The 23243-nt window shown below is 43.4% G+C and overlaps 1 protein-coding gene across 1 annotated transcript in view; it reads left to right on the top strand.

Moving 5' to 3' along the window:
- Positions 1 to 22506, top strand: part of ITFG1 (integrin alpha FG-GAP repeat containing 1) — a 136092-nt gene extending 113586 nt beyond the window's left edge. Inside the window, exons 15-18 of the mRNA XM_055000558.1 lie at positions 9440 to 9564; positions 10431 to 10513; positions 17033 to 17150; positions 21446 to 22506. Coding sequence (XP_054856533.1) covers positions 9440 to 9564; positions 10431 to 10513; positions 17033 to 17150; positions 21446 to 21505 — 386 coding nt within the window. The 3' untranslated portion in view covers positions 21506 to 22506. The remainder of the gene's footprint in view (positions 1 to 9439; positions 9565 to 10430; positions 10514 to 17032; positions 17151 to 21445) is intronic.
- The last annotated feature ends 737 nt before the right edge of the window (positions 22507 to 23243 follow it).

The raw sequence follows: 23243 nt of genomic DNA, 5'->3' as shown, positions 1-23243 counted from the left end.
TGCTATGGCATTTTTCTACTTGGCTGACGATTTTTAACCTTCCTCGGCAGCCTGGCCTTTCACCTGCTGCTGAGCCAGCAACTCGGTAGCCCTTCTGGGCTTACACAGTTTAGTAATGCCAGTTATTCAGTACCACTTTGGGTCTTTTTGCTTATGATCTACAATAATAGCTCCGGCCAAGAACAAGTTGTTTGCAGCAGTTTTACCAACATGCTTTTACAAAACACATTCAAGCTGGTGCTGAAATGTAAGGACATAATCAGTTTGGGGAGCAGGAGGCCAGTTCTCATTGAAGGAGTCTCCTCTATGTTCCAGAGACAGGATGTGGAAGCGGTGTGATGGAGGAGGATGATAATGGGTGGAGAGAGGAATTTCCTAGGAGAGAGAAACGGAACGTTGGGAGATTAGTACATGGAAACGTTGCTTTCGAAAGAGGTGTACTTCACAGCTTAAAAGGTTGCTGCGTATTCACCTTTGATTGAATAAAAGGCACTCTGTGAAGCAGATGCGTCTTTGCTTGGACTAAGATGGCACCCATTGTATTAACTGTTGCCAAGTTTAAGGACTGCTGGGAATTATGATGGCACAGGGAGAGCGCCCTGACCTGGATAGCCCAGGTGAGCCTGATCTTGTCAGATCTCAGAAGCTAAGCAGGGTTGGCCTTGGTTAGCAATTGGATGGGAGACCTCCAACAAAGACCAGGGTTGCAGAGGAAGGCAATGGCAAACCACCTCTGATAGTCTCTTGCCATGAAAACCCTACTATGGGTCGCCATAAGTCTGCCACCATCTTTCTTCAGACTATTTGTCTTCTAGCCTTCCTCACTATCCTTTATTTCTCCTGAGCTTCTGCTCTTCCAGACGGTTAGTAATTGGATTAGTAATTGGAGATGTCGCCAGAAGTCAGCTATGACTTGAGGGCACTATCCACCACCATAGGGGGAGCAGAGGACAACTTCAGGACAACTTAACACTCACTCAGGGCGGTTTGTAAAGTGTGTCATACCTTATAAAGGAGGGTGGGGCTGAGAGAGCTCTGAGAGAGCTGTGACTGACTCAAGGCCACCCAACTGGCTTCAAGCGGAGGAGTGGGGAATCAAACCTGGCTCTCCAGATTAGAGTTCTGTTGCTCTTAAGTGACTGACCCAAGATCACCCAGCTGGCTTCAAGTGGAGGAGTGGGGAATCAAACCCGGCTCTCCAGATTAGAGTCCTGCCGCTCTTAAGTGACTGACCCAAGATCACCCAGCGGGCCTCAAGCAGAGGAGTGGGGAATCAAACCTGGCTTTCCAAATTTGACTCCTGCTGTTCTTAACCATTACACCAAACTGGCTCTCTAGGAAGCAAAGGAGGAACTTGGAGGGTGACACTTGTCAGCTACAGCAGAAAGGTGGCTACACCGACTGGGGGAGCAGAGGCTAAGATGAGAAGACTGGAAAAATAGAAATTGCAAGGGGAAGACTGCAGATTTGCAACTACATCCTCTTTCCAGTCAGAATAGGGGGAAATATTCTCTACCAGGTGATGGTAGTAGAAGAGGTGTATGCGTCTGTGCACGCGCCCACGAGTGCACACTTGCACACGCTTCTAAGTAAAAGCACCAAATGAGCAGGAGAGATGGGGCCTTTGTGTACAACACTTAGAGTTCAAGGTCCAATGTTGCAATCATTGCTCCAAATTATATTTGCGCAGACTCGGCCAATTTGTCTTACAACTGCTTTCTACTTTCGTTGCTTCCCTACAGCTGCTGGCTTTGTTAGCCTCCGGCTTTGTAAATTAAAATAATTGCTGCAGTGGATTTTTGACCCAAGGTCCTGAGGCCTCGTCGGAGGGGATAACCTTTCCAAATTACTCTCTGCAAAGGTACTCTGTTACTTCTCACGCCGTTATCCCTGTTTTCCTGAATCTGCTCTGCTACGGCTTAGTCGTAGGTAGCCCTTAACTGTTCCGCAAATCATTGTCTTTTGTTTTTGTTTGCAGGTTTCCAAGTAAAATAAGATTTAAAAAAAAAATTACATCTGAGACTTTACCCTTAATCAACAGTGTCAGTATTGTGGAACTTGAAAAGGAAAATGAAAGTTTGCACAGCTGTTTTCCTTTCCATAATTACAGCCGTTCTGATTTACATAAGAACGAGCACCAGGCTGCCATCCTTGGCAGAAGCTCCGGAGGTCTCGGGAACGGGGGGGCGGGCAGAAGCAACACCCAGAATATGGTGGGAAGATAAGAAGCACTTTCCTTTACTTGGGCAAAGCATCTTTCAGTGCATAGGTGGTGACTTGACGTATTTTAACTTCTTTCTTCTCTTTAAACTGATCAGTCGATATATTGGTTTTGAAAAGCATTTTGGTTCCCTGAGTTGACATCAAACAAGAGCACCCCTCAAGGTCATAGCCAAGATGGGACCTGTAATATGCTGTCCTTGTATTTTTTTTAAAAAAAAAAAACTTAAAATAGCTTTTTTAATTTGTGGCATGACAGTATCCATTTGAAGAGAACTCGCTTTTACAATAGAAACACATCAGCTTTGGGGGGGTTTCAAATGACAATTGATGCTTTCCCCTCCAGCATACTCCAGACTCCACCTACCTGACTTGCCCAGCTGTGTCCACCCAGGGTGGATGTTCTTCAAGATCCCAGCACCTTTATCAAGCTCCAAGCAATCCTGGGAGGGGGGGATCTTGAACATAACAAATGTACTCTTTAAGAAAGATAGTTCAGGTGTGTAGCCATATTGGTCTATAGTAGAAGAGCAAGATTTGGGTCCAGTAGCTCCTTAAAGATCAACAAGATTTCCAGGGTGTGGGCTTTTGAGATGGGAGTTCATACCCTGGAAATCTAGTTGGTCTTTAAGGTGCTACTGGACCTGGGTCTTGTTTAAAGAAGCTGTTTGGTATAAATATGTAAATGTAGAAACTTGAAACAAATGTTCTTATTCAGCTTGTATGTTTCTGGATCTAACAAAAGAAACAAAAAACCCTCTCTCTGATTCTTTAGGGCCAGTTTGGTATAGTGGTTAAGAGTGCGGGACTGTAATCTGGAGAGCCGGGTTTGATTCCCCACTCCTCCGCTTGAAGCCAGCTGAGTGACCTTGGGATGGTCACAGCTCTCTGGAGCTTTCTCAGCCCGACCCACCTCACAGGGTGATTGTTGTAGGGGAGATAATAATAACATACTTTGTAAACTGCTCTGAGTGGGTGTTAAGTTGTCCTGAAGGGTGATATATAAATCAAATAAAGTTGTTGTTAAATCTCTGAATACCAGTGCCAGGAGGCAACATCAAGGTACAGCCCGGGCCTCTATGGCCTGTTGTTGGCCCTCCAGAGTAACTGGTTGGCCACTGTGTGTGACGGCATGCTGGGCTAGACGGACTGCTGTGCTGATCCATCAGGCTTCTTCTTACGTTCTTAGCTAACCAGTTCTGAGGCAGTGGCAGACCTTGAATTCATTTCTTTCAAGTGCGTCCTAGAAACGTGACAGTCCCACTAGCATGGACCACCAATTATGGCCCCATCTCCCCTCTCTGGAGGTCTTGGCCGTTTGTGCTGCCCATCAAGGCCGCCCTCAGATCAACAGAAAAAGAAACCAGGGCCATAGGCAAAGGAGCCAGGCCATCTGGAATTTGGATCATCCATTAATACGGAAAGAAGGGACAAATCGGAATTGGGGGATACAATTGACCATTCACATCTCCATGAAGGGCTAGTATTTACTATGAATGGTTGCTTCGTTTGAGAGTTGAGCCCTTCAACTCCACCTAGTTTGAGATGGTTCATTTTAAACTATTTAAAATGAAAAGTTGATTTGTACGGGGGGCGGGGGGGGGGGGCGGATGGAAGCATTGAAAAATAGCACCCACTGGAAAATTGAATGTAATCTTAGTTCAGATCCTGGATCTAATTAAAACTCGGCCATTCATTAATTGCCCTTCACGTTTTTGACAAGCAGGCTATGAATGACTCAGTGCTACAAAATAATCAATAACGGCTTACTACATCAGTGCTTTCCTTAATTCCTTTAATTTGTTTATTTTTTTTTTAATTTGCCTCAGTTGATGTCTGTTCCTGCATACATATTATTCAGCAACAGCAGCTCGTAGTTCCTAAACAAATACCTCATTTTCCCAGCCACAAATATCCAAGCAGTGTCTATGTAAAATGGAGCAAGCAGCTGCCTGAATCCTTTCAGCAGTCTAAATCACAAAGGTTTTATACCAGGTCGTAAAAACATTGAGTTATAAAATCTGAATTTGGATCCTCTAATAGAATTGCAAGGTAGCAAGTTATTCCTAGGACAAATGGCCGCCCTTTCAGCAGTCGGTCCTTTCTACCTTTCTGGACTGGTGTCTGATGTTTTGGAGAAATCTGTGTCCCAGGGCCGAATCAAGGGGGGGTGGGGGGTAGTCTGCCCCTGGCGCCACCAAAGAGGGGATGCCAGGCGCAACTGCCAGCCGACGGGAGCGCGCCGGCGGCAGCACGGGCAGCATTCGCCTGCCCAGCAGGACAGGGAGTGCGCAGCAAGCTGGCCGCCCCCTCAGCGGGGCAGATGAATGGCGCGGAGAGCTGGGAGGCTGCCCGCATCACTCACCTGCGGGCTTGTCGCGTGCTCCCTGTCCTGCGGGGCAAGTGAGTGGCACGGAGGACTGGGAGGCCACCCTTGCCATTCGCCTGCCCTGGAAGACAGGGAGCGCGCGGCAAGCTAGCCACCCCTTCAGCAGGGCAGGCAAGTGGCACGGGCGGCCTCCCAGCCGCTGGCGCTGCCGCTGCTCAGCTGGCTGCTTGCCCACCCTGCACGATGATGTCATGAAGTAACGTCGTCATGCAGTGCTGGGAGTGCACACACAATGTGGGCAAGTGGGCAGCCGGATTAGGGTTGTCTCGGGTGCCGGAAACCCTAGATCCGGCCCTGCTGTGTCCTCCACTGCAGATAACCTAATCTAAGACATACGTCCCATTTCCTTGTGGTTTAGGAAACAGCAGTCTGTCAGGGGTGCTGCACTCGGGCATAGGGCAAAGTCGCACTGTAGTTATTGGATCCTGCTCATAGAGACGGAGCCATTGAGCTGTAGTATGCAGATCTGGGTCCGCTAAGGTGCCGGGAATCCGAACAAGCCGCAAAGGCACACCAATGCCAGAGTTGTCAGCTCCCACCATCAGTGAAGCAGTCACCAGATGGCTCTCCTCACCATCACTCATAAAACTTGTTGGAGCCCCCAGGCTCCATTACCAGGATGATATCTGCTCCTTCCTGGCCTAGGGTGATCATCCAGAAGAGCAGAAGCTTGGGAGAAATAAAGGGTAGGGAGGAAGGCTAGAAGACAAATAGTCCGAAGAAAGATGGTGGTGGAGAGTGCCATTAAGTCATAGCTGACTTAGGGCAACCCCTGGTGGGGTTTTCAAGGCAAGAGACTATCAGAGGTGGTTTGCCATTGCCTGCCTCTGCAATTCTGGTCTTCGTTGGAGGTCTCCCATCCAATTACTAACCAAGGCCGACCCTGCTTAGCTTCTGAGATCAGGCTCACCTGGGCTATCCAGGTCAGAAGGACCTTAAAAAAGGTAAGAAATTAGAAAAGTTCTCTAAATGAGGAAGAGGTAAAAGAATGAGAATCACCTTAGAGCTAAAGAGTAGCAGACTGCTCTTGAGGGACTGCTTTCCCTTGAGGCAGGAACAGAGCTGAGAAAGGGGTGGCCCACACACCAAACAAGAAGAGGAAGAAAATTAATTTCCTGATTGGACGGTGGGAACCACCCCAAGATGTCCTCCCCCTTAGAGGGAGAACTACTGTTTTAAATGAGAGAGGGAAAAATCCTTAATACCAGGGGAATGCTCCATGGTTCTCACCACATGTCTTGGGTCGATCTAAGAATGGTAGCCTGCCTGGAGAATCCTATAGCTCCCTCCTACTTTTGTAGCTGTATATCAGTCTCCAGCCTTGAATCTGCCTTTTGCTTCTTTTACCCTTTCCTCTTTGTGGCCTTCTGATAATCGGTGGCAACAGCAGACACTACCCCCCCTCCGCTGCCTACACAAACACAAACACTTTGCATTATTTCTGGTTGAAGACAGAACCAAGGCTTTTTTTCAGCAGGAACGCAGTGGAACGGAGCTCTGGAACCTCTTGAAAATGGTCACATGGCTGGTGGCCCCGCCCCCTGATCTCCAGACAGAGGGGAGTTGAGATTGCCCTCTGCGCCGCTGTCTGGAGATCAGGGGGTGGGGCCACCAGCCATGTGACCATTTTCTCCAAGGGCAACCCACTGAGTTCCACCACCTCTTTTCCCAGAAAAAAAGCCCTGGATAGAACTATTTGCTATCTTCATGCATCAGCCTGCTTTGGGTCTTCCTCCAGAGATCGTATTATCTGCTTTAGTCCTGGCAAGTCCAGATTTAGGATTAGAGAACAGGAGTCACATCCCAAATGAGTGCACATCTTGTGTCATACTTACGCAGTGCAGTACAAAAATCACTTCTTGACCCGCTACAACGATTATGCCAATCACACAGTGTGTAGATTCTGCTACTTTGTTTTGCACACAGTGGAGATTTTTGATAGGGCAACATCACAGCTAAAGCACACCATTGTCTTGAAAGTCCACATTTTCGCCTTCGTGGTTGGCTCTTGATGCTGTGGTCCATATCGCTGATTCTGCTCTACTGTTGATTTTGTTTTATTGCCCTGAGTATCACAGAATTATATTTGAGAATTGCACGGCACTGTGGAATGCCTTCTTTCTGCCTTCTGCATCCACGACTCCAAACGCTGCCCGTGATGGACATGTTTTGATGATGCTTTCGAACACCTTCAGTATTGTTTGACATTTTTCATTGTGAATCCAACATTATTGAAGTTCCTGTAATTACGGTTTCCTTCCATTTGCCTAGCTCAGCATTCTATCACTTCTTCAAGGGCTGAGGACGTTACTGTTAACCGCAGTTCTTTTCATAATCTAATGTTTCATCGCACTGGCATTTATCTTGTGATCTCAGGTTAGAGTGAATTGTGTTAAGAGTATCAGGTGTCCAAAAAAAGGGATGAAGACTCATGTCATGATTTACATGACCTGTGCTAATTGTGTATATTGTAATGTTAATTGTATAAGACTTATATCCTTTTGGATGATGTTTGGTATTCAGAGAACAAATGATGGACGATAAGGGAGAAGAAGAGGCTCATGTTTCCATCTTCTAACCTCCACATGGTTTAGACAGTAATCTGAAACGATTCTATGCGTTATGCACCCAAGGAGACGGGGAAAAGCAGGGTTCTAAATCAAGCAAAATAGAGTATGTTGAATGTGTGTCACTGTATGTTGCGGGGGGAGTTTACTGAAAAATGGGGTGCTGGTACTCCTGATGTTCTCAGCCCAAGTCCCAAATATCCAAGAGGTGCCAGTATAACATACTGGCACATATCCCCTGAAAAAATGCCCTGGCTGTAAGCATGTAAGTTCTGTTCGGACCTTTAATTGAACAGTGAGAGGTAGGGGCAGTAAGTATAATTCTGCTGCCCCCGCATTTCCCAAAAATACTGGATGATTTTCGGAAAGGTTCTTAAGTCAAGCCTGAGTATGACACTTTACATTTCCCACTTTTCTCCCCCCCCCCGCCCCGCCACATACACACACAAAAGCTGTATCAAAATCAAGACTCCTATTGTCTTACCATTTTCAAACATTCCATAATATTGTTCCTATTGAACATCAGATTAGTGGTTTATGTATTAACTTTTCGTCTTCTCTGAAGTGGATATAATTGAAATTTTCACCTGGCACAGATATCCGGATCCAATAAAATTGGGCACAGGTCCATGCAGGGATAAAAAGTGTAGTCTCCAGATGTGAATTATAGATGTGATACATGCAGTTTCTGCAATAGCAGTGGTGCTTTTTGGAATCCCTGCCAAAAATGCACCAGCTGCTTTGTCGGGTGCGGGGGAGCAAGGTTATTCTTCCGCTTGTATGAAAGGAACAAGTGAGGACTGACGGTGTCGTTTTACTTTCCTGAATATCAGCTCTATTTTGAGGCCCCTTTGCCTGTCAAGCATTGTGCAGAGTATATTTTGGACTGTAGACTCAAACCGATAGGGGAATCTATTGTTCTCTGTATATAGCCGGAAATAAAATGAAAGTTCCCAATAGATTTTAAGCCCTGGAAGATTATAAAGTCAACCATGCTTTAAATGTGTCAAACATTTTGATTACTTCACTTGCAATTGTGTGTGTCTTCTGTATCTGTCAGAGAGAAAACATGGCTTCACCTCAGAGGAAAACATGGTTTTTACTTAGTAAAGGAACTCATTGAACAAATCATGTTGTGATAATTCACACCTAGTTGCAGAGATCAAGTTCTGCCTACGAGTTCCCATCCATCACGCAAACTGATTTACTGAGTGATGACTTATATCTGTCATATATGATTGCTTAATTTGAGAGCCTTCAGTTAATAATGTTGGAGCGCATGAAAACAGGGAATCGCATTGGTGACCATAACAAAATTAAATGATGGGTCAAGTTGGCTCTTTTGTCACCAATTTACTATCGATATTTTTTTTTAACTAAGTGAAATATTAAACTCTGGATTCTGTTTGGTGATTCTCTTTCTGTTGATTTTCTTTGTCGTACAATGCGCCAAAATAGACCCTGTTGTAGACGTGAATCAGTGTATGGTTAAACATGGAAAGAGTTTAAAAGTTATGTTCACCATGCTTAAATAAGTGGCAAGAGCTAGAGCTGCAGGTGAGGAAACCCCTGGGTTCAATTACACCTTTGTCTTGAACTTATCGGTGGTGCTAAGCAAGCCTGCCTCTTTCTGTCCCAGCCTCAGCTCCCGATCTGCAATAATGGGAATAATAATACTCCCTTGCAGGATGGTTGCCAAACATACAAGATAACATTTACATTGTGCATTCAGCTCTTATTATAATGTCATTTATAGTCCGCCTTTCTCCCTGAGTCTCAAAGTGGATTGCATAGTGTGAGATTAGTACAATCAGTAGCAAGGACAAGGGCAGGCAAATGTCAAGGACATTTCCGTAAACAATGTCCTAGGGTAAATGAATACAAGTTTACAAAGACATAGCATTAGCAAGGATCCAATACAGGGTTGAAGAACTGCTGAAACAGGACATAATCAATTCTAGGACTGACATTAGACAACATGAAGCACAAGTAGTATATGGGAGTACATATATAAAGCATAATATGTAAGGCAACATAATGGTGAAGTCTGTGGTTCCTGACTCATTAGCAAAACATCTGAGACCCCTTCCCTGCAATACCTACAATTATTCACATTAGATTTGTACATTTGTAGGGCTGGAATATTGCTGGTGACCATGTCCCTGTACTGGCTCCTCTGCATAAAAAGAAATTATTGCTCTCAAGGTTCTAAGCAATATGTTCATTACAGGATCCTTTTTTTATTTATTTAATTGCATGGCAGCTGGACAACTGAGTCAATCAGCACACTTTTCTCTCCAACTCCCGTATAACGTTTTGGGCTTGGGACGAAGCGCGAATTTCCTCGATCACTTGTACGTTGGCATTCCTTGCCCTCCGGGTGGAAAGGTATGTGAAAGTTCATACTTGGCCTAGATAACTCAATATTAACGTTTGAACTCAGTTTAGTGTTCTGCTGAGGATTACACTAGATTCCTAACAGATGGGTGATAGATGTCATGATCCCGGTGGGTTTTGTCTCTTGAGAACTGCAGTGAAGACTCATTGGCTGAAATTTGAATAGGTGAGGTTTAATACCTATAGCTCTTTTTTCCCCTCAGCTGTCAGCAGGACTCATTTCGAGGGGGAACGCACAGGAATGCAGTTTCGGTAGTTCCCAAAAGAGGTCACATATCAGGTGGCCCCACCCACTTGACTCTCGGCCATTTTGGGCCTGTTTTTGCCTGGATTGGGGCCGAAATGGCCTGGATCAGGTCTCTGATGGGTGGTGGATCACTCTCCCACTCATCAGCAGCCCGACCCTGGCCATTTTGGGCCCATTTTCAGCCCCTTTTTGCCATTTTGAGCCCAATTTTGGCCCTGAATGGCCAGGATTGGGTCCAAAGCAGCCAGAATAGGTGATGTCAGGGGTGTGGCACATGCAAATCAGTTATACTAATGACACACTTCCAGAGATGGCAAGAGGCGTGGCATATGCTAATGAATTATGCTAATAAGTTATGCTAATGAGTTCCTCCAGCTCTTTTTCTACGAAATGACCCCTGGCTGAGAGCAGCTATGGCACCAGTCAGTAGACTTTTAGAACTGAGGAAGGCGCTGGGACAATTTCATTCAAGCCAATTTTATTAAGATTATGACACATATTTATTAAGAATTTTGATACATTGTTTTGGTGGCCCTGATTTCTCCCATGGAATTCAAAATAAAAGGGAGTGTAGGACATAAGCCAAGTGCTTTCGTTCCTTCTTTTTCAGTCTACAAGGAAGCAGGAATGGACGGCCATCATCCCGAATTCCCAGCTTATAGTAATTCCGTATCCTCAAGACATGCCTCGAAGGTAATACTTTTGATTTTGAAGTAAATAGCGTAGAATCAACAGCAAGCAGCTGTAACGGCCATCTCTTTATAGAATATTGTGTCCGGCATCAGGCCATATACGTTTCCTACTAGAATCCTTGTACCTACAGGAAAAAATAATAGACTCCAAAAAGTAAATGGAAGCCATTCAAAACCAGCTTGGGTAGAATTGCAGAGAGAATCCAAGTTGTAGGTTGCATATGCTGTATATAGACTCATGCTTCAGAGGCAAAGGATCATGTACACGTACAAGAGGATATTGTGTGGCATGTGAGGCGCATATGAGAGCAAGCAATATTTGTAAACTAGCAATTCTCGTTGCATTTATTTCTAAGACAGGTATAAGATTTTAGGTTCTAGGTGGACAAATTTCCGCTTGCATTTCAGAAAGGGAAATCACTTGAATTTCACCAAGTTTATTTTTCTTATAGTGATGTCTCTGTATGAATGCAAACATTAATGGTTTATTGATCCAGGAGCCCAGAAAAGGTTCAAACTACACAGGGTGGGAGGGGGGCCTATTGTATAGAAATTGATAGAAAATGTCTGTCCTTGCCTGCCCGTGCACATCTGCCATTATCTGAATTATCTGTGTGTTCCCTTTATAAACTGCACTCCTGTTTCTCTGAACTTCACATGGCAAAAGTAGGTTGAACATTTTCAGGGCATCACGATAAGGGTGACTGCACACGGTATTGCTTAAGGCAATTGACAGAAACTTCCATACAGACCAGGAAGGGCCAGCTTTTTCATTCTAAAAATGGGATTTTAGAGATTTTCTGAATGGGAAATGGCTCATTTCTCATTCAGACATACACATATGACATGTATGACTTGGAATCCTTTGATAAACATTAGTCCACTGCCTTGTTGAAAGAATTCTTTCCACTAGAAGTACATGCTAAATGAAACTTTCATAATGAAACAAATTCTCCCTAATTGATATCAACTACCTGTCACTACATTGGCAGGTGGACAGAATAAACTTGTCACCTCTTGTGGAGCTGTGTACCTCTTCAACATCAGACTGAGGTTTTATAACTGTGACATGCAGGAGTAATTTACATGTCAGTCATGTTGACTGTTTCACTGATGTGCAGTTGGTGAACTGGCTCTTTAGTTGCGTTTCCGTACTGATTCTAGCTTGGAAGAAACCCGCTCGTATAACATAAGAGGCCAAGAACGGAAGGCGAATGCCCCATTACAGTCTCCAAACATAGCATAGCTCCAAGGGCCACCTTTTTTGGTGACGAGGTTGTGTAGCTAGCCATCTTACATGCATCTCCCACGTGGTATAAACATAATGGGAGATAAAGCTTAGAGGGTGGATATTTCCAGGCCAGTGACAAGAAAGCATTTCTAGTCCAGAAGTTTCATCCTGTGCTCTGCAACATGGGATCAGAGTCAGTACTGAGCCTTAGGAACTGCTGCCCTTCACCCCTTTCCTGCTCTGGGACACAGTAAAAAAGTTTGCTAGTAGATGTCATGTTCGACTGTGCCCATTCATCCATGCCAATATTAATTATATTAATTCTGATGCTTATATGCTTAGGTGCCAGTTAATGCCAGTTGTAACTCAATTACGTTCTACTGCCAGTTATTGTAATCATAAGCCTGGTGTAACTGAGTTTCTTCTTCTTAGTATTATAGTGGATTCTCAAACGTTCACAGGTGCCTGTCTGTTTACGACTTTGAACTTTTCCTCTGGACTATGATATGTCTTCCCTCTTCGTGGAGTGATAGCACAAATATGCAAAACGTTCTCACACAGAAAAGAACAACAATGAATTGTTTGGGCATTGGGAGGGGGAAGGAGAGTTGGGTAGAAAAGAGATGTGTTTTTCCCGTGTTGCCGTTCTTGTCAAACTTCTACTAGAACGACTTAGTTGCTTACCTTACTCCTAAGTAGACCTTTGGACCTGAATACGGAAAAGATCTGATTTCTGAATAAAAGTCATTTAACCAAGGACCTGTGTCTTGCTATAATGAACCACGGATCTGTCTGCTGTATTCTGTCATCCAGAGCCTGACAGTAGAGAGGGGTCCGAACACTGACTCTCAGCTGAAAATCAGCATTCCGACCTCCCTTCCCAAAATATCTGACTCTGTCCCGCCGCAGGGATGCAGCCAGACTTTTCCTGGCTGGGAAAGGGGTCAGAAACTTCTTGCCTTATCCCACAGCATGAAGGGGGTTTTTTTGAGGGAGGGGGGTACATAGCATGGGTCTTCCAGGCTGCATGTTGTGCTCCCCAGATTCTGACAAAAGCGATTTCTTTCTCTATTTTGCAAGGATAGTCGCCAAATAATTCAGGCATTACATCTAGCACAAAATTTACTCCCAAGCACACGTACCCAAATGCGTTCATTTAACTGCACAGTCCGGTTCAAGCATCATTGAATCCAGATACAATAAGCATAATGAGAAACTGTTACAATAACATCTCATTTAGTTGAAAGCCATGCGGTGGGCTGCGATGCTCCTCTTCATAATTGGCATCAAGTGTGTCTTTGGGTGCTGGTGCTTTAGCAGATTTTCAGTATAATGCTACTTCTGGCGATAAATGAATTTTTAATCATTAATTTCTTATTTTGCTCCTGGTATTTCAGAAGAAATGTATGTATTCCTTTATGCGATGTATATTGATTTCAGTTTTCAGTCTCTTTTAAGATTTATTGATCATAGAAACTGACCTCAGTGGTCAATAAATCTTTATTGAAATCCTAAAACAAACCATACCTGTTGGGGGGGGGGGGGGCGGGAAGCGTTATTAAACTTGGAAATAAACCAGCAATGCAATAGCTCTTTTAAAAAAAGGTTCCCATATGCTTTTGGGCAGGTACTGTAATGTTATTGAAACTACAAGTTGTGATAACATGGCAGTTGGGGGAAGTTATGCAGAAAGGATGCAATCTGCCATCTGCTTACTCAAGAGTAGTTCCATCAGTTTGGGACTTTGGGAACACTATTCTTAAGCAAAGTGCTAAATAGCAGCTTAGGTTTCTATTAATCTAATTTCTGCTTTGGGACTTGGGCTTTTCATTTCAGAAGAAAAATGTGTGGGTAGTGGTGGTCATGATATTGCATGGAAAGATAAGATTTTGGAAAGAAAGAAGACCCTTTGGAAAGAGAAAGAGACATACTAGATTTTGGCAACTCCCATTGATAGGCAGGCAAACATCATAATACAACCATGATAAAACTTGCACTGCCCCAAGATAGAGCGATGGCCATTAAGTTAATGGCTTTAAAAGAGGAATTAGACAACTTTATGAGGGACTGGTCCATCAGTAACTATTAGCTAGGATGGTCGAATGGAGCCTCTGTGTTCAGGAGCAGTCTGTCTCTGGGAAGGCATCAGCAGGGGGAGAGTTGGACCTCTGTGCCCTTGCTTATGAATCTTTCAGTTATCCAAACAAAGAGAGTAACGGGATTACTCTTACAAATCTTTCAGGGCATTTAGTTGGCCCCTGTGAGAAACAGGATACTGGAGCAGACAGGCCATTGGAACGGTCCAGCAGGGCTCCTCTTATGTTCTTCATTACTTTCACAAAGGCATTAACTACCAAACATCTGCAGTGCATCCCCCGTACCTCCGTGAATCTACCTGAACTTTGTTTAGTTTTTGCATCTCCGCACTTGGACTGGTCTGCATGCCACCTGGAAAGAAGGGTTGAAATGTTTTATTAAAACTTTTTAAAACTTTTAAAATTAAAACTAATTAATCGGAGAGCAAAATTATTGGCCTGTATACTAGGCTAATTTATATATCAACTAGCTTGATACCTGTGCTTTGCTATGGTATTTAACTACTTTAAATCCAGTTATGATACTTATGGGTATGTAACTTTTTTTAAAGTTGGTTTTATAGTGTAATAGCATAGTACCAACTGTCTCGGGGGGGGGGGAGGTGTGGAATGTTGTGAACCCCAATCAGCCTGCATATGCAAATGACCTTGAAAGGCTGGCCCAATCAGGGAAGAGTGGCTGAGCTGACAGTGGGCAGGGGTGCAAGCAGGCAGCAGCCTGCCAGCCACACAGGGAAGCTGTATCCCTCTGGGAAAACACATTTGACCCCTTTTTACTCCCTTAGGGGGTAAAGGTGTTATAGAACTCTTTACTGTTTTGCAGCTACAAACTAACACAGCTAACTCCTCTGGATCTATGTTAATGTGACTTGTATCAAATCCACATATGGTGCATAGTCAAATTTAAAAAACCTTAGATAACGAATGAAAAGTACAATTTATTTATTTTATTTTATTTACCTCAGTGATGAAAAATTGTGCAGAATCTTGACAGATGTACATTTTCTTCTCTGTGATGTGTGTGTTTGTGTGTGTGTGTGTGTGAGAGAGAGAGAGAGAGAGAGAGAGAACAGCAGTTAGTGAATAGCTGTAGTGATGGACTTCTATCAGTACAGCAAATTATTCTTGCTTATGCCAAATCTACATGAAAAGAGAAGGGGTTTATTGTTTATTATTATTATGAAAATGCTTTTCATGTTTGCTCTGAGTAAATCAACCGGGAAAAAAATAGGTGGGGTTTCAGAAATTAGTCTTGTGTCTTAGATAAACCTAATGGATTATGCAAAAGATTTTATCCCTTTCTAATTGTGATCCATGGTATTAAAGAGTCTTTCTTAGTTACTAGGAAGTTAGAAGAAAGGAATAGTATTAAGAGAGCTTCCCTTTAGGTAAGGGGTAGGATTGTAAACGCTTAATGTAAAATGGGGAGGGGAGTCAGTGCAGCTTTGCAGAAAGCTGCAGAAAAGGGCCAGCGTTTGGGTCTCTCTTTGGGATGTTCTGCCTTAATCTCAGTAACGTGCTGGTGGGGCTCAGCTCCGATGCTGCTGTTCCGCAGACCAAGAGGGGATTACAGATGCAGGTAACTTGTTCCCACTCCCAAAAGAGAGAAAAGAGCGGACTGGGAAAATAGACTTTTAATGTACCATTTGGGAGAAGACCATTTTTAATGGTGTAATTTTCTACGTGGCTGAGTTGAAGCCACTCTCTGCCTCTCTCCGCAAACGGGGCAGTTACAGCTCATTTTGCCAAAACGCGTTAAGTAAAATCAATATCAAGCAGCCTGCACTCCGAGGACAGAGCGAGATGATGGGCTAAATGCTGTCTTGCAGCCCTCCATTGACATACTGTTTATGAACTTCCAATAATCAATAGAGCCATTTGCCAAGCAATTAAACACATGCCACGGTAGCCCGGCCAGCCCCTTATGGAGCATATAAAATACCATACCCCCCCCCCTACTCCCGATAATTAAACAACTCATATATATATATATATCGTTTTTTACGGTAAGGTTTCTGAAGCCCAAACTTTCAACTGCATTGGAGAGAAGATAATCTTCTCTTTCCAGTATTGAGCTTACTGCGAGTATGATGCGTTGGGCAACCATGTACATTTTCAGCATAACAGTGTAACGTGAAAAATGGTACTTATAAAAAGAAAGAAGGAATGCCGTTAATGTGTTTGGATCTATAAAACAAGTATTCTCCTCTGCTGAGACCTCTGAGGGAAGCTTTATAGTTGTGTAAATCTCCTTACATGTTAAAAACGGGAACTCCAGCGATCTTCCTTTCCACCTCTCCTGCTTGTACAGCTCCAAGCCATGAACATCATTCAGGGCTGAAGCAAGGAAAAAGATCCCTACTGGCATTCCTGGAGGGCAAAAAGATTGCTTTCTCTCAATCACCCCCCGTCCTTCATTTTCTCTGTTCTAAGGTGCCGCTTAGCAAAAGAGAACATCAGCTTTGTGTTAAGGAAAAATTTCTTAAAGGTACTCTGCATTCAGATTATATTTCCCAACAGCCATCACCCACAAGTGATTAAGACACCAAAACAGTGATCCGTAAAGAATAATGAGCTTTATTTACAGTAAAACCCAGATGCAATGCCATGTTCCGACATATGCATAAAGATCGGATACGGCAGAGAATCTTATATACCTTTCAAAGCTAATTGTTTACAGAATAAAAGATCAAAGGTTAACACAGGGTTTGTACAAATAATTCTTTGGAAATGCTGCTTTCAGGAATTACGGCTCCTGATGGTTCTGGGTGACTAGACAGTAAACACTTCCTGATATAAACATGTCAAAAAGTTTGGCGCCTTGCTTTGTACAGTGACTGCATTCCAAGGCTATTCTTGATTAGGGAAAAGGAAAACAAGGTTACTCCGAATGTGTGTGCAGGTCTGCTTCAATAGCACTCGTAAGGGATGAAAGGTTATAAAATTCCCGAACACTTTGCGGTGGAAAAGTCACTTCTTGAAAATACAAGTCAAAATGTTTCTCAGACTGACGTTACAGAAATCTGCCGCGCTGCGGCATACCAAGAGTGTTTCTTGTTATTTTACAACCCGTATGAACAGATCTGAAATCGCGCTCCCCAATCATTTTGCTTTCCATAATCTCTACGGAATATGTTTTCGGGTCCGTAAGAGAAAGTACTGATGCTTTCTTGGGTTTACTTTTTCCCCACAGCTGGAGTGCCAAACTGTACCTGACCCCAAGTAACATTGTGTTGCTCACAGCCATTGCCCTGATTGGGGTCTGTGTGTTCATCCTGGCGATAATTGGCATATTGCACTGGCAGGAGAAGGTAAGCTCTAATTCATAGAATCATAGAGTTGGAAGGGGCCATACAGACCATCTAGTCCAACCCCCTGCCCAGTGCAGGATCAGCCTAAAGCATCTCTGACAAATATTCATCCAGCCTCTTCTTGAAAACTGCCAGTGAGGGGGAGCTCACCACCTCCCTAGGCAGCTGATTCCACTTTTGAACTACTCTGACCATGAAAAAGTTTTTCCTAATATCCAGCCGGCACCTTTGTGCATGTAATTTAAGCCCATTGCTTCGGGTCCTACCCTCTGCTGCCAACTGGAACAGCTCCTTGCCCTCCTCCAAATGATAGCCTTTCAAATATTTAAAGAGAGTAATCATGTCCCCCCTCAATCTCCTCTTCTCCAAACTAAACATTCCCAAGGCCCTCAGCCTTTCCTCGTAGGGCTCAGTCTCCAGACTCAGTCTCCTCGTAGGGCTCAGTCTCCAGACTTGCAATTAGTTGCAAATGTTTGTCTGCCTTGCTATCCATCAGATGGTCTAATGGTATGCCACCATCTTTGTATTAAGCTTTTCAGTTTTGCAAAACTGTTCTAAACAGAATTATTTCCAGCGAACCCTTCTGTAACCAAGTGCTAGAATGCTAGTGTATGTTGCAGGGGAAAGAGTCCGAATAGAACATGCCAAAAGTTCCAGGTTCAATGAAAGAATCTCAGGTAGCTAGGCTTAAATGTAGAAGAGAGTGGTGTAATGGTGTGCATCAATTGTACGTTAAGCGTTGAGTCTTATCAAGTATTAGATACTTCTGTATGAGTTATTCAGGACATGAACTGTTCACACATTAGATTCCCCTCAAGGAGAAACTTATTGAATGAATCAACAAGAACAGGCCAGCATGCTTCCATTTCTGGAATAATGGCAGTCCTTCTGTTAGTGATAAACTGAGGGGCTGTGAGAAAGGGTGGGTCAGGCAGGCAGCTCAGGATTATTTATTCCTTTTCAAAGGGAAATATCTGCTCGTGTGGCCCTCTGGTTTTAATCACTTTCCCAAATGTAGCAGAATGGAACCCATGTCTACAAACCTGCCTGCCCACTAAGATCATCTTCCAAGGCCCTGCTTCGGGTACCCCCACCTCCTGAGATTAGACAGGAGGCAACCCAAGGGAAGGGCCTTCTCTGCGGTGGCATCCAAACTATGGAACCCTCTACCCAGAGATATTCATCTGTCCCCTTCCATCACGGTCTTCTGCCAGTGGGTGAAGGCTGTTTAATTTCGTCTGGCATTCCCTAAATGGATTCCTCCTTGCCCTATGTTTTAATTATTGTTTTATGTGCTTTAATATGTATTTTTGGTTTTGGTTTTCATTGTTTTTATGATATGTTTTTATAATGTATTACCTGTTAGTTGCCTTGGTGGCCCCAGTTGGGCAGAAAAGCGGCGTACAAATAACTTCTGATTGCTAGTGAGGGAGCTTAAATGTAAATGCTTGCTTCTGTGTTTTGTTTTTCTAAACCATACAGCAAGTAGAATGCTAGTACTTCAGAGAGAGGGACTGGGCGTCCCCCAGTGTGCTAGACTTCCTTTTGCAGAGTTGATGGTTTTGATTTGCATAGAAGAACATTTTTTAAAACAAATACATTCTGCTCTGCCACCTTATTCTGCAGCACATGTAGACCAATTCAGAATGAAAAAAGTTTGGGAGTTGGTGTCTTAAAGATTTGTTAAAACTTGAGGTCTTCTTGCAACCACGGCCTTGAATGTCTTTCTCTGCTCACAATTTACTGAAAGACACACCGCGCAACATGGCTTCTGGCAATGAATGAAATTTAAACCACTTTTTCTTCATTTTCAGCCAGGATGTAATACAAAAGGATTTCTTCCCTCTGAATTAGGAACCCTTGCTGACTTTTATTGACAAGCTTCAAAACTGCAATATTTTACCATGAGCAAAACTGTCTGTTTTACTCTATAGAAATGCATTGATCTGCAGAAGCCATTTAAGAAGCTTCTTTTAATACTACAAAAGAAAAATATGTCCCAATTTCTCACATGGCTCTCTATTCAGAGTTAACAGCCAGCCAGCAGGATAGCCAATATGCACTGCTGCCTGGCCAGGCCATAATCGTACCCGTCAAAATTACTGCATTTTAAACTCTCTCTAGCTCTTTGTTGGCATTCATGAAACAAAAGGAACTAGTTAAATGTTTAGGAAAAAAAGGTTTTGCACACATTTGAACATAGTAGGGGGCATTTTCATGAAACTTTGCAGAAATTTTAATATGGATGCCAGAGGCTAGAAATAAAGACTAACCAAGAAATTAAAAGCTCGGTGAAGTATTTTGATCTTTGTCTTGTCATATACAAGAGCTAAGTTCACCCAGCTGTCTTTTTGCTCATTGAGGACTCTCCTAAACTCTAAAATGGAAAGTCTCTCTCTCTCTCTCTCTCTCTCTCTCTCTCTCTCACACACACACACACACACACACACACACACACACACACACCAGTGAATTGAGAAACTCACTGAAATTGGGAGGAATTTGGTAGTGCCCTTTACTTTCTGAAGAATGTGATGGGTATATGAAGGCTCACATACTCCAGAGGTCTTGGGAAAGCAGAGGTTTGTGAAAACCAGCCTGAGGGTGAGATCTGAAGGTGTCTCCTTGCTTTTTCAAAATTTTGTACGTTTTTTTTTTAAGGCAGGTTTTCCTATTTAAAACAACTGGCCAAATTCAGCAACATTTAGTGCATATTCCGGACGCAAGAGCTGGGATACAACAGAGCGTCTCTGTATGTCCCAGATTGCGCCTGGCTTTCAGACTTGAGCGGTAAATGAAAAGAGCTAACCTTTTCAAAATGCCATGCAAAAGAGAGAGCAGAACTGGCTTGGAATTACTATTTGAAAGGGGAAAAGGTGGAGGGAGAGGGCAGAGGAAGAGAGACAGCGGTGCACTGTGCAGTGTGAATTGGCTCTGTGTAGAGTGGGGGGTTGGAGAACATACTGCAGGCTATTTTTTTTATAGACTGAGATATGCCAGAGCCTCAGTGGCAAGAGCGTGTCCCTGCCAAGAAGGCAGAGCGTGATAACACCTCCGAGCAGCACTGTTTTCCAGAAAGATAAAGGCCTGACAGGCACAGTCCAGAAGGGCCGAGCGAATTCAACACGCAGCCCCTCTATACCCTTAGAGAGCAGCAACAACTTGTCAGATAAGGGTGAGGAAAGTGAGGGTGCACACGTCTCGGAAACCTTGCAGCCTTGTCCCCCTTCCTGTCGCTGACTTATCTTCTAGTTACAAGTGTAAGCATACGTTTGGCCTAGTAAACTAGCGGTAAGCAACGCTTGTAGTCACTTCTGTACTGGACAAATGACGGTAGGCTGCGAGTGAAGGCACACCTGGACCCAGATAGAGGCTAAAATATCCTTGTTTTGTCCAGAGCATCAGCATGTCAGGCATATGCCCACATCTACCAAAGGCTGGACTTTCAAGCTTTTATCTACTTTTCTGAGAATTTTTAAGCCCCTTTTTTCCTCTGACATTGAATAGTCTCTTGAGTTTTAGCAATGCTAGTTGCCCTTAAGCTTCCTCCTTCTCCAGTTGTCTTAATTTGGCATTCTGAATAAAATTCTAGTATATTTAAAAAAAAAATACAACCCATCAGGTATAGAAACTTCAGCATCTCTCCTTCCATTTCAAGGTATCAGATACTTCTTTGCAATCCAGATGACGGCAAACGCACATGTCCCAAGAAGGATATCTGCTTCAATTATGTATTGCTGCTTTAGAAAAGTGATATTGCCAAATAGACCACTCCAAACTGTTGGGCCTTTAATACCAAAAGGAGCGAATCCTCAACTGCAGCAACCTTTGAGAGCGAGTGTGGTAGAATAATTATCGGACTCGGATCTGGGACACCCAAGTTTGAGCTTCCAGTTTGCCATAGAAGCTTACTGGGTGACCTCGGGCCAATCACACCCTCTCAATCTAACCTACCTCACAGGGTTTTTGTGAGGATAAAATAGAAGAGAGGAGAACAGCGTAAGCCGCTTTGGGTTCCCGCTGGGGAGACAGACAAAGCATAAATGAAGTAAATAAATTTCTGAACGCACTCCTTCCTCCAAATTGGCAGGTATTTAAGTAACTAATTGCTGAAGAGCCTTAACCTGCTTTCCATCTTCTTCCACGATATTCGTTGAGTTTCCAAGAGTCAAAGAGAACAGTCCTAAGCAAGTCTACTTTGAATCCTACTCAAGTCTGTTACTCCCAGTTTTTAGGATTGCACTGAAAATGCAGGGCTAGCCACCCTACCCACCACACTTTTTGCTGTTTTCCAGAAAGCAGATGATCGAGAGAAAAGACAAGAAGCCCACCGTTTCCACTTTGATGCTATGTGACATGCCTTAATAGCTTGATGGAGAAATTGCTGCTGGATCTAAAATACTACATTCTGGCCTACAACAGCAGAAGGGGGGAGGGTATTGTAACTGTACTATTTGTAAATGTTGCATTGTTTTTAATTTATTTGGAAAGTGTTAAAAAATCAAAGCTATGTCACACAGCCTTCCAGTGATTTGGCTGTATATATTGTCGTTTACTCAAACCGTACATTCTTTTTTAGTCATGGATTCTGTTGTACACATTCCATGGTTTACATACCCTCATTTTCTTCTGTACATCTCACGAAATGGAAGTTGCATGTAAATTAAAAAGTTTCGACAAGCAAAATTCCTTTTAGTGCCGCTTGAATTGGTCCTTCCACGTACACAACACCAGGATGCAAATTGCATTTTTCTAACTGACTGTCCAGCAAGACAACTCTTACTGTTCCAACTGTTCGGAGTATTTGATTTGAAGCACTCCTGTCTGCTTTATCTTTCTTTGAATCTTTGCAGCCAATCGACTGAGAGGAAGAACTTTAAATTGGTAGATGATAACATCCGACAGTAACTAATTAAAAAACTCATCATGATCGCTATGATTAATATATTAATATTTGATATGGAATTATGTAATTCAATTGATATTTCAAATTATGCCTTTTTAAAACGGAAGAATGTTGCATGACTCTTTCTTATTGGTGTTTGCCATGCAGTTATAGTAAAACTTAATCATGAAACATTTGACTGCCAAGGATGGAATGAAGTTCTTGGGGAGCAGGGCAAAATCCTCTAAGGAGGCGCGCGAGTGGTCCATGTTCACATGATTAAGGACTGGATTATACTACATTACATTTTAATTTAATCTCATATGAGGCTATGTTGCTGATTCAAACTAAATGATTGCAGTCCCAGGGCTGCAAGCAAAGAGAATCCCAGCTACGTCCAATATGTTCATTGTTTTCCAGATTCCATTCAGGCTTGGGCTGTTTTATTAAATGAATTATGTTGGAAACATACTTGATGTGATGTGGACATTCCTTTATTCTCAGACCCTCTAATCGGTGATTTATGATGTTTTTGAAAACTGTTAACCTGTGTTTCCTAATAAATGGTGTCTATTAACTTAGATAAAGTATATGTTGGCTCAGTTTACAAACGCTGAAAGGAAGTGGTGCCTGCTGGCAGTAGGGTGTCTCTGTGGGTTATCTCTATGGCCGGCTGAACTTACAGTGCAGTCCTATGGTGACTTACGTCAGTCTAAACCTGTTGAAATCAATGGGTTTAGACTTGAGTAACTCTCCATAGGATTGCACGGCAAATGTTGGGCAAATATTGCTATTTTGACGTGGACATATTCAAAGAAGGATCTGGGAAAGAAAATGAGGGATTCTTACTAAGCTGTCTCCTGCTAGATCCAGGCTATCTAGCTCTGTACTGTTTCTTCCGATACCATCTCTTCCAGGCAGACGCCTTTCCCAGCTCTGCACTCTGAATTGCTTCTCTCTGAAAAGGCTGGAGCCGCGGGCTCTGCCACCGAATTACGACTCTTCTCCAGTTGTCTCTGTTTTGCATTATTTCTGCCCTGCCCCAAGCACTGCATAGGGCAGTAGTAAAATTGAGAAGAGCCCAGGGACTGCAGATTTGCATCAGACTTCAGAGCTCATTTTCTCTCTGTTTGTCACAGGCCTTTCTCATGAATATTGGTCAAGCCCTGACAGAGTCTGTCGTTTTCACACTGCACCATTGTCTGTGC

This window comes from Eublepharis macularius, chromosome 16, assembly GCF_028583425.1.
Source record: "Eublepharis macularius isolate TG4126 chromosome 16, MPM_Emac_v1.0, whole genome shotgun sequence".
In the NCBI taxonomy this organism is placed as follows: domain Eukaryota; kingdom Metazoa; phylum Chordata; class Lepidosauria; order Squamata; family Eublepharidae; genus Eublepharis; species Eublepharis macularius.
This window is presented reverse-complemented; position numbering and strand designations above follow the sequence as displayed.